At 41.0% G+C, this 16730-nt stretch overlaps 1 protein-coding gene across 17 annotated transcripts in view; it reads left to right on the top strand.

Moving 5' to 3' along the window:
- Positions 1-16730, top strand: part of EHBP1 (EH domain binding protein 1) — a 213889-nt gene that overhangs the window by 142100 nt on the left and 55059 nt on the right. For 9 of the 17 annotated variants that reach the window (XM_080584713.1, XM_080584709.1, XM_080584708.1 and 6 more), the window contains exons 14-15: positions 1073-1216; positions 2836-2919. In XM_080584713.1, coding sequence (XP_080440839.1) covers positions 1073-1216; positions 2836-2919 — 228 coding nt within the window. The remainder of the gene's footprint in view (positions 1-1072; positions 1217-2835; positions 2920-16730) is intronic. The other 8 variants (XM_080584712.1, XM_080584705.1, XM_080584719.1 and 5 more) reach the window with 1 other exon arrangement.

Genomic DNA, 16730 nt, shown 5'->3' with positions numbered 1-16730 from the left:
GAGGATTCATTTTATTGCAAGAGAAGCAGCCCATGGATAGGTGATAGCCAAATATTAGTTCTAAAGCCAGGTAATTTCTTTCCTTTAATTCGTGAAGACTCATGACTTTTTTTGTCTTCATCCTTGTGTACTAGATGAGAAAGGAACAGTTTGGCCCCCAGAGTAATGCAGCAGGGAGGGACAGTATGTCTTCCTTATGGAGACTTGCATTTGCAATGTTGTAGGACAAGATGGCTTTAAAGACTTTTGTCTGTCTGTTATTAATCTTCTGTGCATTTGCACATGGTCATAAAATCCCAGACGTGGGTCTCAATCTTAACCGTGAACACGCAGTCGTTGATGAGTCTCAGCTGTTTCCATTTCCACGTAGTCGTTGGAGGAGCACAACCTGCAGCATCGCTTCCAGCTCATCCGAAGACCTAGAGATGTATTTTCCTAGAGTCTTCACGGCTGATCCTGACTAAGAAGTCAGCACTGGGGAGTTTATATGTATGGGAGCTCATTTCGCAGAAGTCCCCCTTCTGTTATTTCTGCTCTGCGGTATAATCAGTCGCGTGTATGAAGAATGGACTTTTTAGTGGATGTTCACATATATGAAGGAGAAGCAGATATTTTTGCAGGTTGTCTTACCTTGTACCCAGCCTCTTTGTGTTCAATTTTAAGTTATAAATGAGCGATACCCATATAAGTAGCCAACAAAGCATTTTATTTGCATACATATTAAAGTAAATAAGTAAACACATGGTATATTTAACATAGTTAGCTTCCATGAAGCCAATTATTTTTTTTCCACAGTTGCAGTTTAAAGGCATTAAATGTTGATAGAAATTAAGTTTTAAGGGGAGGGAAATCTATTTGCATTATAAAGGCCTATGAGTATTTTTTTTTTTTTAATTTTACATTTTGATCATCTTTACTTTTCATTTCTGTAGAATGCTGTCACCTCATGAAGCTGTAGTCCGTGTGACTCCTGACCTTTATTATATAGGAAGGCTCCTGGCTATTAGCTGCTGTGTAAACGTTAAATACCCTGAGGCTGCCTTGCTGTTAATTATATTTCTTTATTTTTAAGCAACGAATGTTGTCAAGACAGGAAGAACTTAAAGAACGAGCAAGAGTTCTGCTTGAGCAAGCAAGAAGAGATGCAGCTTTAAAGGCAGGGAACAAGCAGCTAACGAATACGATCATCCCAGCCCGCAATAAGCAGCTGAATGATGTAAGAAATATTGGCCAATATGGCAGTTTTTACACAGTTAACATTTACCATACGTGCTTATGTTTTTGTGGTGTTTTTACGTGCGCATCCATATGTTTTGAAAACGGTTCTGCAAGTAGTCTTGGCAGAATATTTCTTTTCCACGCTCAGTGCCCCAGTGCTGTGATGTGTTGTGTACCCTTAGTTCACTTGAAAAGCGTGTTTCTCCTGCTGCTACGGCCAACAGACAGATGCCTTAGACTTCACTGGAAGCAGAGGTCTGGGAGCACCTTCTTTGATTGGCACTGCAGTTTCTAATGGGATGAAAAACAAAAGTTACTTGTTAAATGATAGTGGAGTAATTTATGCTATTTTTGATTACTTCTCTTTTTTCAGTTAATGTAAATGCATTCCCCAAGCCTGTGATGTCAACTACTTGCTGCTTCATAAGTGGTAGTGCAGTGAATGAGGCTGCTTGTGACAGTCTTGTAAAAGAGTTGATGGAACAATTCCTTTTTATCACGAAAGTTGATTATGCTGGGGAGATGGGAAAGTGGAGCCGGGGAATGAGCTCCAATGTTGAAGCAGCTACGGTTGCACCTCCAGTGGCCTCAGTGGTGACCTGGAAGGATGCGTACTCTCTGGAGATGAAAGCTAATTAATTTTTATGCAAACCTTTGCAATGAGGGTTTTGTGATTCAAACTATTGTGCATTAGAGACGGTACTGGCAACTAAGAATGTAAATGTAACTGAAAAATAACGATACAGAGAAAGGCTTGAATTTTTACTGATTCACATCTTTCAGAGGCTAGTCCTAAGGGGCAGATTCAGCTTTTTTCATAAATGGGATCACACAATCAGAAAATGAAGACAGTGATTTTACACATCTCATTTCATTCTCTCAACTATCTTGGGTCCATGCTGGACCATTTTTTCCATAGACAATTCCTCTCCAAACTGGCAAACATTTATTTTTTTCTTCAAAATATATTCATATATGCACACACATCTTAGTTGTCTAATGATAGTCCAATGATATATAAAAAATGCTGGGATTGTTTTGTATATAACTTTTTCCTAGATAAGTATAGTATAGTGTAAATATAACTTTGGATTTATTTTTTATAAACAGTTTTTCATATACCAAACAGCATTAGAGGAGGGATGCTATGGATGACTATTCAGACAGAAATAACTGGAATTAAAGTTGCCCAACATTTTCTTATTACAAGCCCCTATTTTTGAAGTTTTTGTAACTTTGCTAGTATTTAATTGTTTGAGCTGAAATTTTCCATGTCAGCTCTTTGCCTTGGGGTATTTTTTTCTGAACCTCAAAAAAAAAAAGAGCCTATTCAACCGTTTCCCTGAATTACGTTTGGTGACTGCTTTATCCATGTTCAAAATGTCTTATGAGAAAAAGATTCCATCCCCTTCAAAAGACTGTTCAAAACAGTTAAAGTTGTGTTAATAGCACAAGATCATTAGAGAGCCTTCAAGTTTGGAAAAGTTTGTAAGTGTCAGTAAAAATTGTCTGCATGGGCACAGCACAGCATGAATGTCTTTTACTGTTGCTCTCCTGGTGATCAGGGTCCATTCTGATGCAGATCATAGTATTGGAAAGCAAAACTTTCTCTCTTAGGCTCAAACTCCTCCTGCTGATGAAATCCAAAGGGGAAGAAGAGAAGGAGCTACTGTGCTGGCACACGGAGGAGAGACGCCCCAGGTAGATGGCACAGAGGTAGATGGCGGTGCGAAGTCAGACAGAAATGAAGACTGTGCCTAGGCCACAAAAGCCAGCTGAATGGTAGGAGACAGGGACAGAGCTTTCAGGGTGAGCCAGGCTTGTGAAGCTCAGGCAGCTGGATTATCCATGGGACCTTATTTCATTTGTTAGAGAAGCTGAAAACTGAATTAGATGGAAGCCTGCAAGAGAAGGGCAGTCTCTTCAGGCTGCTCTGCAGAGCCCAAGTCCCTTTCCCCCTTTAAAATGTTGGGGGGGGGTACCTTGAACTCAACATATTCAAGTTGGCAGGTTCCCTGATTTCTAATTTCCAAACCATGATTATTGGGGATGGGTTTATGGAAGCTTTGAATGCACCCAGCTGTAGCCAAGTCAAGGAGAGCTGTGCTGTGAGCCCCTCTGAAGTCCTGGGTGCTCTGAGCAAACAGGTCATGGGCACTCTTCGCTTCAGTTGACTATAACATAAGGATAGCAAAAGCTCCTCAGTCAGAAGGGTGTTCTGGAGATATAGTTTGGAAACTCTTAGACACAATAGTGAAGAGCCCTGGGAGAAGTTAATAATTGTGTGTTCAGAGAAATGTTGAAATAGCATATTTTAAATAAGGCATAGGGCACACAGTGAATGAGGAGGATAAGGTGAGTTAGTGAAGTGTTGTTCACTCAATTAACATTTTCAGTCACGGCCACTGACAAAGTAAAGCACTCTGTAGAAAAGAAGTATGGAGTCTACAGGTAAAGACTACATGAAATGAGAACCAATGTAAGGATTTATAGCTAAGGTAATCTTGACATTTTCTAACTTTTGAGCGCTTGGCTTACCAAGCTCAGTGTTCTCTGAATGCGTTTCAGTGGGAAACGTGTGTTTGAAAGGGGATGTCTTGAATGGATACTGGTATAGTATTCCTATTTGATGTGCTATATAAAAGTGACATACTGTATGCATATATGCACTAACATGTATAGATGGTAGGATATGTTGATTATTTTTTTTAACAGATTTGATCTTCATAGAGAGGAGATCTTTCCACTTGATGTTGTTACGCCAGCTTACTTATTTGCCATTGCTCATTTGCTTAATGGAAAATAGCACAGACTGTTCAGTGCTTTCTGGTCATTAAGGTTAATAATAAGAACTTCTACTCAAGCATCATCTAGCTGCACGTTAGCAGAGTTGCAGGTGTCAGTGTGCAACCTGGGTGCGGTAATACACAGTGTGGTAGCCACATGGCAGTTATTGCAACTGGAATCAACCTTCTGTAGTATGAGTTGGGTTAGGCTGATTTTTGGGATGATTTGAGGGGGATCCAAGAGAAAATGGTTTGAAATAGGAAGATTTCATTTTTCAACAAGAAAACTTTAAAAAGGGAGTCCAATAATTTGAAACATCACTTGTCAAGTTTGCAGTTACACCTTCTTTGACACCTTCATGAAAAGAGCTGCAGGCAGCCCAGCCTTTGGGAACCAGCCACCCCAGCTCTAAGCTGGCAGTGTCATTAGTCACTTTTGAAAATCCTGTCTCGTAGGCTTTGCTGTGCTACTTTCCATTTGCCATGTGAGAACTCTGAATTGCCGTTTTCTAAGTAAACAAGCGAGAACAATGTACGGTGTGTGGGGTTGTGTTGCTATGTGAGGTCAACAGAAGGGAGGAAATTTCCAAGGTTGTTCCGTGGCCATAAATACGAGCTTCCTGGTGTAAGCTCACCTGACTTGTTGTGCTAAATGTCTTCATCTGCTCGTGTTTGTGCTTTGGGGTGCGGTTAGGCCCATGCTAGTAGTCTCATGTGCTTTATTTTTTAATTTTTCTTTTTAACTCAGAAATCAGTGATGTTACGGGAGCAGAAGATGAAGGCACTGAATTTGCTCATATACCTCTTAGCTCACTCCCATTTTCCTCCGAATCAGGTGTTTCTCATTGCATCCCAAGCTGTATCCTCTTCCCCTTCTATGCTTCGTGTTCATTTGTTCTTTCTTCTCTCTCCCACTATATTCATCTTCCCATGCTGTCCATTTAAACTACCCTTTCTCTACTTTTTAACTTTTCTTTCTTAATAGTTGCTTTCTTTACACTTTCTTGCCTTAGACCTCTTCCCTATGAGCCTTCTGCCCCATCATCTTCTATCCCCGTCATCAGTCCACCTGATTTAGAACTCCTTCTCTGCTTGCTTTCCTCCATTCACAGCATACTAGCCCCTTTTCTTTTCTCCTATTGCTTCTCTCCTTGCAGCAAGAAATTTTTCCACTGTTAGATCTGCTTCCCTAGTGCTTCTCAAGAAGGCTTAAATCAGCAAGCTGTGTGTGTGCCAGCCTTTACAGAGGTATGTAAGCCTGTAGGCAGGTATTTGAAGTCTGAGAAGAGACTGCATTGGTCAGGAACGGCTTGAAAGCATGCTTATGGGCTGGGAGGATCATAGGAGGGAGGATCCTTAAAATTGATGCAGCCTTTTGGAGACTGGAAGAGTTAACTGAAGAGCTGTATGAGCAGACTAACAGACTTACTGATCCCCTTATGGATGCCTTTCTCCCTGGTAGATTTACAAATAGCTCAGCCTTTCTTCTTGCTGTCTTGATGTAGGTGTGCATGCGGTGACTCTTTTACGAGATGCTTCTGTCATTTCCAATCTGGTGTAGCAGCTGTAATCACTCAGCTTTTAACCAGGAGAGCCTTTTTATTAGCTTAGTCATTTTTATGTAACTCGCCTCGTCTCGTGATGAATATCACAGTGCTAGGATGGACATAAGCTCTCCCACCAGCTACTGTAAAATACAGCCTTGTAGCAATGGCTGTTAACACGGGGGGCTTGCATGCAAGGGATGCTGTAAAGGTGAGGGAGCTGGAGCTGCTCTGTGCTACCTCAGTGGCCAAGTGGCAGGTTAGAGGTGTCCAACGCAAGTGGGAAGTGCTGAAGAGGTGCAGGGCCGAAGGGCTTTCCAGCAGGAAAACCTCACTTGCCAGATGCGGAGTGGAACCCGTAGTTGTTGAATCTCAGCCTAACTCCACCGTCAGCAAATAGCTGCGAAGGCCAGTGGCAAAGCGTTTGTCTTTTTCTCCTCTAATGAGTGGTCCACACAAAGAATGGAAATTTACTACAGCTGTCATTGGCTCTGTAAACTCCAATGGCTATGGTTGTGGAGTCAGGGTGATTACAGAGAAAGGAATTAGGAGTTAAGAAATGCGCAGGCAACTTTAATTAACCTCCTTTGTGTATATGCATTATGATGCAGTCTTTAATTATGTGATCACATACTATTTTCCCCAAAGCAATCGTGTCTCATTTAGCTCTGAGGATTGAGGTGACGTAGCAGGCTGTTTGTCCAGAGGACCTCTGTCCTTTCGGTTGCAGAAGTGGAAGGTGTACGTCCAGCAAAGCAGGGATGGCGAGGCGCGAAAGGCTGAGGTCATGGTTAAGGTTTTCGAAAGATTTAGATGTAATGTTGCCTTTGCCTCAGAGTTCCTGATCAGTGCTGCAAAGTCTCCTGAACCAAGCTTCCTCCATGCGGTCATTAGTTGTGCATCCTTCCTCTCTGGATGGCCATTTGAGGTGAAGGTTTAATTTGCAGATGCACTGAGCGTCCAGGTCCATCAGGGAAATCAATTGGAGCTGTGCTTTAGCCATATAAAGGGCTGCATAAAGCTTAGTATGCTGAAAAAAGCAGGTAATAGGCTTCCCAGAGTGAGCATCCAGCGTTAGATCCTTTTAGCGGGATCTCTCCGTCTCAGTTCTCAGCCGAAGAACAGGGTAATAACACCACCACGGGGTGTTGGGAGAAGGGAATGTGATTAATGCTTTTGAGGCGCTTAAATACCGTAGTGATGAGCTCTGTAGAAAAGCCCTTGAAGAAATTAATAATTCTGCCCACAGAGCAGGATTTGAATATTGCAGAGTAAAGCCTGGCGCTACATATTGATGGGTCTGTGTATCGAACAGGGAAAATACCCCAAAGTATTGAAAACCACCGGGCAGAGCTCAGCTCTAGGCAGAAGGTGGGCGAGATCGGAGGACAGGAAAAGGCCGCGCCATGGCAAGGCTAATTAAGATTATGCCCAGCAGTCTTGTTTCTGGCATCTCCTAAAGCACGTGTCCAAGACTTTTAACTGGTTTTTGCAAGGCAGACAGCTTCAGTGGAGAACACCATACAGCACAGCCTTCATGAGAAGTGGTGCTCATCTGGGAAAGGTTGTGTTTGTCTTCCTAACGCAAGCCACAGATCATTCCTGAAGTTACTTGGGTTTTGCATGAGCTGAGGAATCCTCCTTAGTATATTTAGGTGATGGACTGGGCCCCTCGCATGGTTTTGGTCAAAGACCTTGCAGACTTAGGATCACATGCAGGTTCTGGGTTGCAGGAGTTCAATATTGTGATACGCAGAGGGAATTGCTCTGTCTTTTGCCTCTCATGAAACAGGAAAACAGTAATTATTTCTTCATGACAGCATTGTGAAGATAACCACACTAAAAAATTGTGAGGGACTCCATTTGTAAAATAAGGATCTAGAACCATATTAATATAATCTGCAGGAGTGTGTTCAGAGAGCAGGCCTGACACTGCTGCTGTGCTTAAGCACAACTGTTGCTAGCCTGCTTTCTGCACAGAAAGATTTGGGCTTACTTATCTCCACCACCATTATTTAATATTTATTCAAGTTGAATGACAGCTATAGCTGCCTGAATATATATATATATATATAAATATATTTATATAAAGTTTGAAAGAGCAGTGAAGACTAGCTTCAGCTTTTGTAGTAGAACTTGGAGATATGAAGCACCTCACCAAAGAGCTCTTACCTCCAGCCATGCAAACGCAGTCTGAACACAGAGGGCAGCAGGAAAGGGTTATGCCATGAGATTGTTTCTTTCTGTTCAGAATATCGCTTTTTATTACTCACTTCCTCAAAGGACTTGTTGCGGCTGTATCTAATTCATATTTAATAAGCTTTTTCTACTTCAGGTGTCAATCTGTTTTGCCCATTACTTTTCATTTTCATAAATATTTGAGTGCAAAGTGATAACTGTTTTTACGTCCTTGGTGGCTGGATGGAAATGGAAAAAGCTTTTTAAAAAAGCTCCAGAAATGGACAAAACCTAAAATGAGATGAATTTGTATATTCTTTAATTTTGATTCCATACATTTGCACAGGTACAGCATATTCCATCTGCAATGAAATAAAAATAAAGCATGATTTCTCTGAACAAGTGCTCAGAAAAAAAACCAACTTTATTAAACAGTTTGATTTATTGATCATGTCCTCCGATAATCTTCCTGTATCTCTGAGCAAATAAGCTCCTAACTGTCCTACTCTGCTGTGTGACCAAAAAGTATACTGTGGTCAACGTGTACAGAAGTGGTACAGAATGCAAGTGTAGACAATAAAAAAGGACATTTTAATTTGCAAGACGCCTTCAAATCAAGTTAGCACTGCAACTATTCTTTCCTCCAAATTTTTTTAACAGTTTCTTGAAAATGAGCACCAGATAGCTTTATTTATAGCTATTTTTATTTCTACCTGAAACCAGAATCCTTACTTATATTGCCCTAGGAAAGGCATCTAGATCATCAGTGGAATTTTTACAGTCTCCCTCACTGGAAAATAAATGTCTGTGACCGAGGTGATAGTATTAATTCATTTAAGAGAACTCACCAAAGTTATCCCCATGGTGGGTTTTGGTTTTGAGAGAGCGAAGTTGATCTTTATTAATTAAACATCTAACATACATTTATTGAGGTGGAGGACTTTGCAGCTGGCAACCTTGGTCTTTTAATATTAATTGGAAAATATTGATTGAAAAAACCCTAGCCTGTCATGCTGATAATTGTGACCAGATTTAGATATGATCACTAGATCTTCTCGAGATTACAAAGAAGCAGTTACCATCTAATTGGTAAAAAGATTGAACATTATTTTGGTAATCCCTGAGCTTTGGTAACTTATTCCCCGTTGTTCATTTATATGTCTTGTATGTATGCCACTATAAAGTGGTTAAATATGGTTTAAGCTGATAAGACTATGCTGTATAGTATTTACATTTCATGAGCATTCCAAGTTTTATAGCTGTTTTAACAATATACTTTTCTTTAAATGAAGGTCAGACCTGCTGACTGAACACTTCAAAACCACGACTGAACTGATCTTTACTTCTTTATAATGACATGCTAAGGTTGAGATAGTCTGGTCGCGTTTCCTTGATGGCAAGAACAAACAAGTTGTTTTATTTACCATCACTCAGTGCATGAAAAATAAAAATACTCTGTAAGTTTCCAATAAGGTTCTGTGTCTTTTGACTTCGTATTTGATCAGTTTAAGCACTTCCTGACTATGAAATTGTGATATTTCTCTGTACAGAAATAGTGACGTGGACAAGCACCTTACGTAGCTGGGAAAGTAAATCAATTAGGGCAAGTAAATATAGTTCTAAGAAGAATTAGTATGCACTGTCAGTTGTATACCAGGAGGGATTTCATGAATAAAGCAGAACCTTTGATAATGCAAGACAAACGTTACGCAGTTTGGGTTTTATATATAAATGCTTGAGATTCTCAGTTGAATTTTATTGGTGTTATTTCCATAAGCTCCATCTACTTACACCAGTTAAGCATCTAAATATAAATATGCAGTTGTTTATTATATGTATGTTAATTCCAGGTGCTGTGTAGTCTGCAGCCATAGCATTAACATGTGCGGTCCCAGAAAATATGCTGTCGGTTTATTAACTGAATTTTCAGATCATCTGAACATCAGTTCAAAAACTTGAAACGTTCTCTCTGATTATAAACATTAGCAAAAAAAAAAAAAAATAAGGTCCTGGTGTTTCAGAGCCCCTCTTTTGTGTATGAGGCGAGACCCGGCTTTCTTAGCATCTTGAACGCTCTTTTTATATTGCTGCTAATAACTGTGGACGTTTTCTGTGCGGATGTTCAGTGCACGCTGTTGTGAATCCCAGGATGATATCGCCATCACTTAGAGCTGTATTTCGCATCGCCTATTCTGTTATTGCTCAGCATGCACGAGGGTAGAGTTAAAATCTTTATTCATTTCATTTAAAAATGTTTCTTTTGTTCTCCTTATCATGTTCTGGCTTTCCCAAGGATATATGCCTTGAACGAAAAGTCACATGTGCATTACTAATTGTGTGCCATTGTATTTACAGTTCCTAGTGGTGGCACTGTGAAGCTACTAATTCTTTTGCTTCACTTGATGTAAAATAATCTGAGGGTCTTTGATAGCAGTGAAACAGTATTAATTGTTTTGTACATTTCTTGGTCACTCTTCTTAGGTGGTCTTCATAATCTATTAGAACTTTCAGCCAGATTTTTGTAATGTCATGCCTCCAGCAGTGATTAAATTGGTAATTAATGAACAGGCCTTGGCAACATAAACCACATCCCGTTAATTTTCCCTTTTGAGTTTTTAGAAGTTGTCGTCTCTGTCGGAAAGCATTGCGCCACCTTGCTACGGCCCCTTGGCATGAAACCACGACGGCTTGATTTTTTGCAGCCATTAGTAGATCAGAGCAGTAATTTCACAGTATTTTGGTCAGGGTAATTATAGTACCAAGTACTGAGTAGAGTTGGGAATTCACACAAGAAGTCCAGAAATACCAGGTGAGCTTCCTTGTGTTCACTGGGACGTTATGATCAGTTTAATTGGGCTTTGTTTGATTTCGGCCGCAGAGACTCTTTGTGCCACGGCACTGCAGCCACTTTCCACTCTGGTGTTTCTGACCTGCATTGACAGGAACCGGAGCAAAAAAACAGCTCTTTGAAGTGGGACTCTTTGGAAAGGGCAGCTCAAAAAAAAAAAAAAAAGGAAAAAGCGATGTAAATAGTTGACTGTAGCAAAGCTCTCGCACCGCGTTCTGTCAGTGGTGGGGTTCAAGTTCTTTTATATTTTCAGCTGGAATGGGTAGTATTTCTTCTACGTTTGTGTAAACACGTAGTAAATTACTGCATTTAGAAATGTGATCTTTTTTAATAACTGGGTTTTACGCGGCGCACGCTGTTCTGCCTCCCTTTGACGACGCACTGCTTTCTCACATGGGAAATATGGAGAGTCAGCCCGCGGTGGCGAAAACAACTCAGCAAACACGTTAATGAGCCTGCAGCTGCACTTAGCAGTTCACATGTCACAAAATAGTAGGTACGGGCATTCATCCTTGAGTGACCGACTATAGGTGTAGTGGCCTTCAGCAGTACATTGTGCACATTAAAGTTTAAATAGTCACTTGCCTGTTGGCTCTGGAATGAAAGGACTGTCACTGGTCACTTCTCCTGAAGCCTTAATGAAACCAAATAGTTTGCTCCGAGTTTGGGTCTAACCATTGGGGTGTTTCATGCAGTCTTGTCAGTTGATGTTCATGAATTGACTTGAACAGAGATCAAAGTGTTTCTCAAAATGGAGAATCGGGGAGAGAGACAGCTCCTTCAATCGCACCACAAGAGCTAATCAAGCCATCAGTTCTTTATGCGCTCTGCGTGCCTTTAGCGTTTAATACCCAATGGTTTGTCAGGACAAATTGAAATTCTGGGGCTGGGGGGGGCCACACTGAAAAGCAACTCAGTAAAATGCATGCTTCTTCCTCCCAGAGGCTCGTTTTGATAAATTATAAAATTTAAACGTAAAACCGCAGTGGGCACTGTTGATTAAATATTTGGGGTTGGGGGAAAAAATAAAAAGTGAAGGTAAAGGATTCAATGGGCATTATACGCCTTAGCACTGATTAAAGATCCGAGTTTAAAGTGAAAGAGAAACTGAACTCAGCGTGATTTTTTTGTTTCTTCAATTGCTAATGAACTTTCTTCGCTGCAACATTTTAAATTGGATTCAGGAGATAGTTTTTGGAGTGTCAGCTAAAACAAAGTCATGTGAAAATGCTTCTCTCTCTCCCCCTCCCTCTCTCTCTTTTTAATTGATATGATTTAGGCAGAGGAAAATGGTAAGGGGGATTTTTCTATTGCAGAAGCAATTTTTAAGGGATTTAGTCTTATTTAGCCTGAAGGCCTTCACACTAATGAGAGCACTTAAGTTACGTCCAGGCGTTGATTAGACAGCTCATCTATCAACTGGAGCATGAGAATTTGTATTTTAGGTACCTTTTATACACTATAAATGTATATGCTTTTTTTTATTGCGTTATACCATTTTCCACATTTTTTAATTACCTTCTTTGACATCCAAGGTAGCTGAAATACAGCCAACAGAGTACAAATGGTAAGAGGGAAATACTATACATTTGATGAGAAGGAATATCAAAACTATATCTGTACAAATTAGCGTGACAAATGTAAATTGTTACCCAAATACATTCTTTAAACTGCCACAAGACCCCTTAAAGTGTAAAAACACGGATTCAGGGAAGACATAATTATATACCTTTAAAAATGCCCAACCACCACCACCGAAAACCGTGAGCACTGACTCTACCTGTGATTTTTTTTGCCGTGTTTAAAACACAATGGCGTCTTAATTATTTTCTGAGCCATTCTGAAAAGTATAGCTTTTGTAACTTTTTGACATTTCAGGTTTAAAAAAAAAATTAAAACGTTGCCACCAGCTTGCACTATGAGCAGCCTGTAATAACAGTTAAAAAAGCTTTCTGAACTATTTGACAAGATTTCTTAGTGCTGAGGCCATATGCTGTAGCCTTTAAGCTATTTCTTCCTATCAGTTTCATTATCACCTGCCTCTGAGTCTCCAATATCATCAGTAAGCACATGCAGAATCATAATTATGCCATGTACAAGTTCTTTGATAACATGTACAGTTTTCTTCTTAATTCTTTATCAAATGCATTGATCGTGGCATGTGTGCATTGATCCAGGTCCACCATCTGGCTGTGTGTGATAAGCACAGTGGCATCTTTGCATTTCCACTGTCATTCATTGCGCTACAATTTGGCTGCAGGGGAGTAGTGGCTGGGATTAGCCCTGTTCTGCTACTTACTTGCATTTTAAGTTGACACCTCTACAGCGGCTCAGACCACATTACAAACTGAAACACATACGCACGACTTAGTGATGTGACACTCCTCAATAAGCTTACTCCACTAGCTACTCAACAATCTGTAATTGGATTTGTAGGAATAACAGCAAAAGATTTCCTAAGAATTGCTGGGGACAGAAGGTGAAGTTTTCTCATTATTGGCAAAAGGCTAGGTATAGATCCTAGGCGATTGGTATTTTCCATTAAAAACAAGCTGCCAGCAGTTTGCAGGACATTTTCAAAAAAAAAAAAAAAAAAACACACAGGAAAATAGGATCCGGGAAGGCGGAAGGTTTGCACTCGTTCTTTACATTCTGAGCACATGCCAGCGGGCTGTGATCCCGCCACCCTCCCCTGAAAATTAAGAGAAGGGGGGGGGGGGGGGGGGGACTTTGAGCCACCCTGCTCCGTGCTGCTGGTAAAGCATTCCTCAGGAGGGCACGTCCTTCGGCTGCCCCAGCGAGGAGGAAGCTTCCCAGGCTGGCAGCCTGAAAGATGCTGCTTTCAAGCTTACGCATCTGATCCGCCTGCCAAAACTCTTTGTTTCATAACGCGACTGGGTGGGTTTTTTTTTGTTGTTGTTATTTTATTTTATTTTAAATTATAAAGTCAAGTTTACACAAGAGAAAATCCCTTAAGTGGAACTCTACAAATGTTGACTCCTGCAATGAGTAAGCAGCTTCTTTCCCTTCTGTCTGTAGCTAGGTTGCTGAAAAGCACCAAAAATGCCACCTTCAGACTATTGATCCCAGATCGGACTTTATGCCCTGTCTGATGGCACAATTTCGGACTATTTTTCAGCCTTTGAGACCTTGTTTGTGGGTAACGCCAGCAGCGTTGACAATCACGGTGACAGGCATAGCAAGCCCTGGGAGCCTGCTGCCTCAGGTGCTTGTTGTCCTTAATTACAGCACACGTACCAGGGAGAGCGCAAACTTGCACGAGCGGAGGAAATTCCAGGGAAGAAGTTAGTGGAGGGCTTGGCTGTCGCTTTTGTTTCAGACCTGCTCTCCCGACGGTCGCTCTCCGCCGGCCGGCAGGGCATCGCCCCTGTGATCAATGCAGGCAACCGAGGAGAGGATGAAAACGGAAAGGGTGGATTTGGAATTACGTCTTTCGGTCTGCCCTTAAAAACCCACAGTACGGCCAAGTGCAGTGTGAAATAGAAATGCTTGCTGTGGTCATGGCGGAGCTGTGCAGCTCCGAAGGGGTTAAACGGGTTAAATCTTATTTATCTGAATAGAACTGCGGGGCTGTTTTGCAGAATGCACCAGCGCAAATACCTATGGTTCACTTTGACGTTACAATTTTTTGTTGGTTTCTTTACTTTAAATACTTGAACTGCTAGACCTTTTACTTTTTTCTCTGAGAAAGATGTATTTGTACCAGATTAGAAAAGCTAAACTGTTTCTTTACATTGAATAATCAGCCTGTCATGACAAATCTATCTCCTTCTGCATGAGTAGGTGCCAGTTTGACTAGCTTCTTTTAGGCTCACACTGGGTTTTAAGCTGGATCCATGTGCATGACTGGCAGTGCATTTGTTGGGCCAGATCTAAGGAGCCAGAGAGCGTTCAGCTCCTTTTTGCCTACAAAAGAGCAGCCAGACAACCAGCAAGAGGCCTTGGATGAAGCACAAGGTGATACTTACTTAGTCAGCCAGTCTTTTATTTTTTTTTTCCAAAATGTATATATGTTTTTCTTTCAGTAAACTAAGAATTTATCCATTTCACAGTGATGCAAAGAATTAAATTACCAATTAAATGATCAAAGAATAAAATTACCAATTTTGTCTAAAGACAGCACTCTTCACACCAGCAATGCTGTACCAAATGAATCATAGGTTATGCAGAACAAAATAGGTGATATTGGGAAAAAAAAATAAAAATGACGCTAACATTTCTTTAAAAATATCTCCTAGGTTTAGGGAATCGTTTTCCATTTTGCAGCCACACAAGCCCACGTTATTGCTAGTTTTTGGTTTTGTTCTTTATTTATTTGTTCCTGAAGGGAACTTTGCTATGACATTGTTCGTGATTCTCCCAGTTCTGGACGTTGGACTACTGATGAAACTACTGCTTTCATCCCGTCTTGTCTCATTAGTCAATCAGTGACATAGATTGTGAGCTTCTTCTGTATGACAAGTGATTTGGTACTTTTTGCAATATTCTATGTTCATGAAAAATATTAGCAAGATGCATCTGGCTTAGTGGTACTAAAGCAGCCAACCCAGACACCAGGCGGAAGATGGAGAATTGAGGAGATGTTTATGTCTTTCTTCTCATTGCTAATGCCTTCCTGTGATCCAACTAGATACCAAAATGCAAACCCACTGCAATTTCATTTACATCATGCATGTCCTGGGCGATTCATATTTTGCTCGGTACCTGTGTATTAGTTCTGAGCTGTTGTGAAACAGTAGTAGAGACCAAACAGAAACGTGGTCCCCAGAGTGATCAAAGATTTAATCTGACCAGATGGGACAAACTTGAGAAAGATTTTGACTTTCCACTCTGTTTTGCAACAAGAAAGGCTGATTTTTTCCCCCCCGTCCTTTCTTTGTTAGAAAAGGCAGAGATCAGGCCATCCCCAGAGAAATGAGCAGGTGTGGCCATTTACAAGCATGTCTGGTTATATTATAAACCAACATAAGAAAAGTTTGAAATGGTTTGAAAAGATCTGCTAAACAGTTTTAATGTTTCATCCCAAATCCTATTTACTCAAACAAGAGCCGATCAAGGTCACAGCAAAACCCAGCCTGCGCAAACCTTTAAAGCTCGTGTAATTTTATTTTTTTTTTTTATTTTTATTCTGTCTTCTGTAGGAACTGAATAGGTACATTTTGGTAATCCTTGCCTCTGGACAAGCACAGAAGTCTTTTTCTTTCTGAATGGCTAATAACAGAGCCGTTCTTCCTGTCTGATGATGAAAGAGGTGGCAGTCAAGTTCTTTCTCTTAGATGTCGGGGCAGACCACAGACAATTTGGAAACCTGCAGCTCCGTGAATCGCTCCCCCCATCAAGCACAGCACCGTTGTAAGTTTGGTGCCGGGGAGCAGCACCAGATCTTTAACTTACACTCCCTCCAGTCTGAGCACGGTGAATAAATTGCCTTTTAAACATAAAAAAAAAAATACAGCTTGCCAGTTTTATTTATTTTCTTAATAGTGGAAGGATAATTCATTATCAGACTTGTGGTGCAAACTCAGGTAGGATCGTCCCCAAATTCTCTCAAAGGGCAACTGAAAATCCCTGGTGGAGGTTTTTGGGTTTTGTTTCCTTTTTTGAAAATGAGAGGAGATGCAGAATATTTGGTGATTTAAGGAGAAGGATTTTAATGAGGGTGGGTTTCCTTCCCCCCCTGCAAACCTCTGCCATGCTCGCTGTTGGCTGGGTTGGTCAGCTCTCAGCTGCTGGTGGTGCTGAGCAGCGTCACGGGACGGGCGCTGACCCCAGCAACTGCTCCGACAGCATTTCACGTCGTAATTCACCTTCACAAATCCAGGGCATCGTTTTTGGCCAAAGTAGTGTCAGCCATTGACGTCTGCGGTGAGTACAAAAAGGACCCCCTAACGGCAGCCGTTCTTATTTGTTTCTTAAGATCCAAAGGCTGCTGAAAGAACAATTGGATAAAGTTGAGGATTGGAGAAGCTTGATTTTCTTGTTCCAGTGAAATGAAACTCCAGGCCTTTTTCTTCCCGTTCCCCTTAAAAGCAGAAGTCTGCTAGGGGGTTGTAGCTGTGTCAAAGCCGTTGGGATGCCACTGCTGATCACTTTAATTACTAGGACTAAGGAGGATAAAATTAAAAGTAGCACCAT

Source organism: Anser brachyrhynchus (assembly GCF_964034855.1).
Source record: "Anser brachyrhynchus genome assembly, chromosome: 3".
NCBI lineage: Eukaryota > Metazoa > Chordata > Aves > Anseriformes > Anatidae > Anser > Anser brachyrhynchus.
The sequence above is the reverse complement of the archived record's forward strand: the minus strand, read 5'-3'. Positions and strand labels throughout refer to the sequence as shown.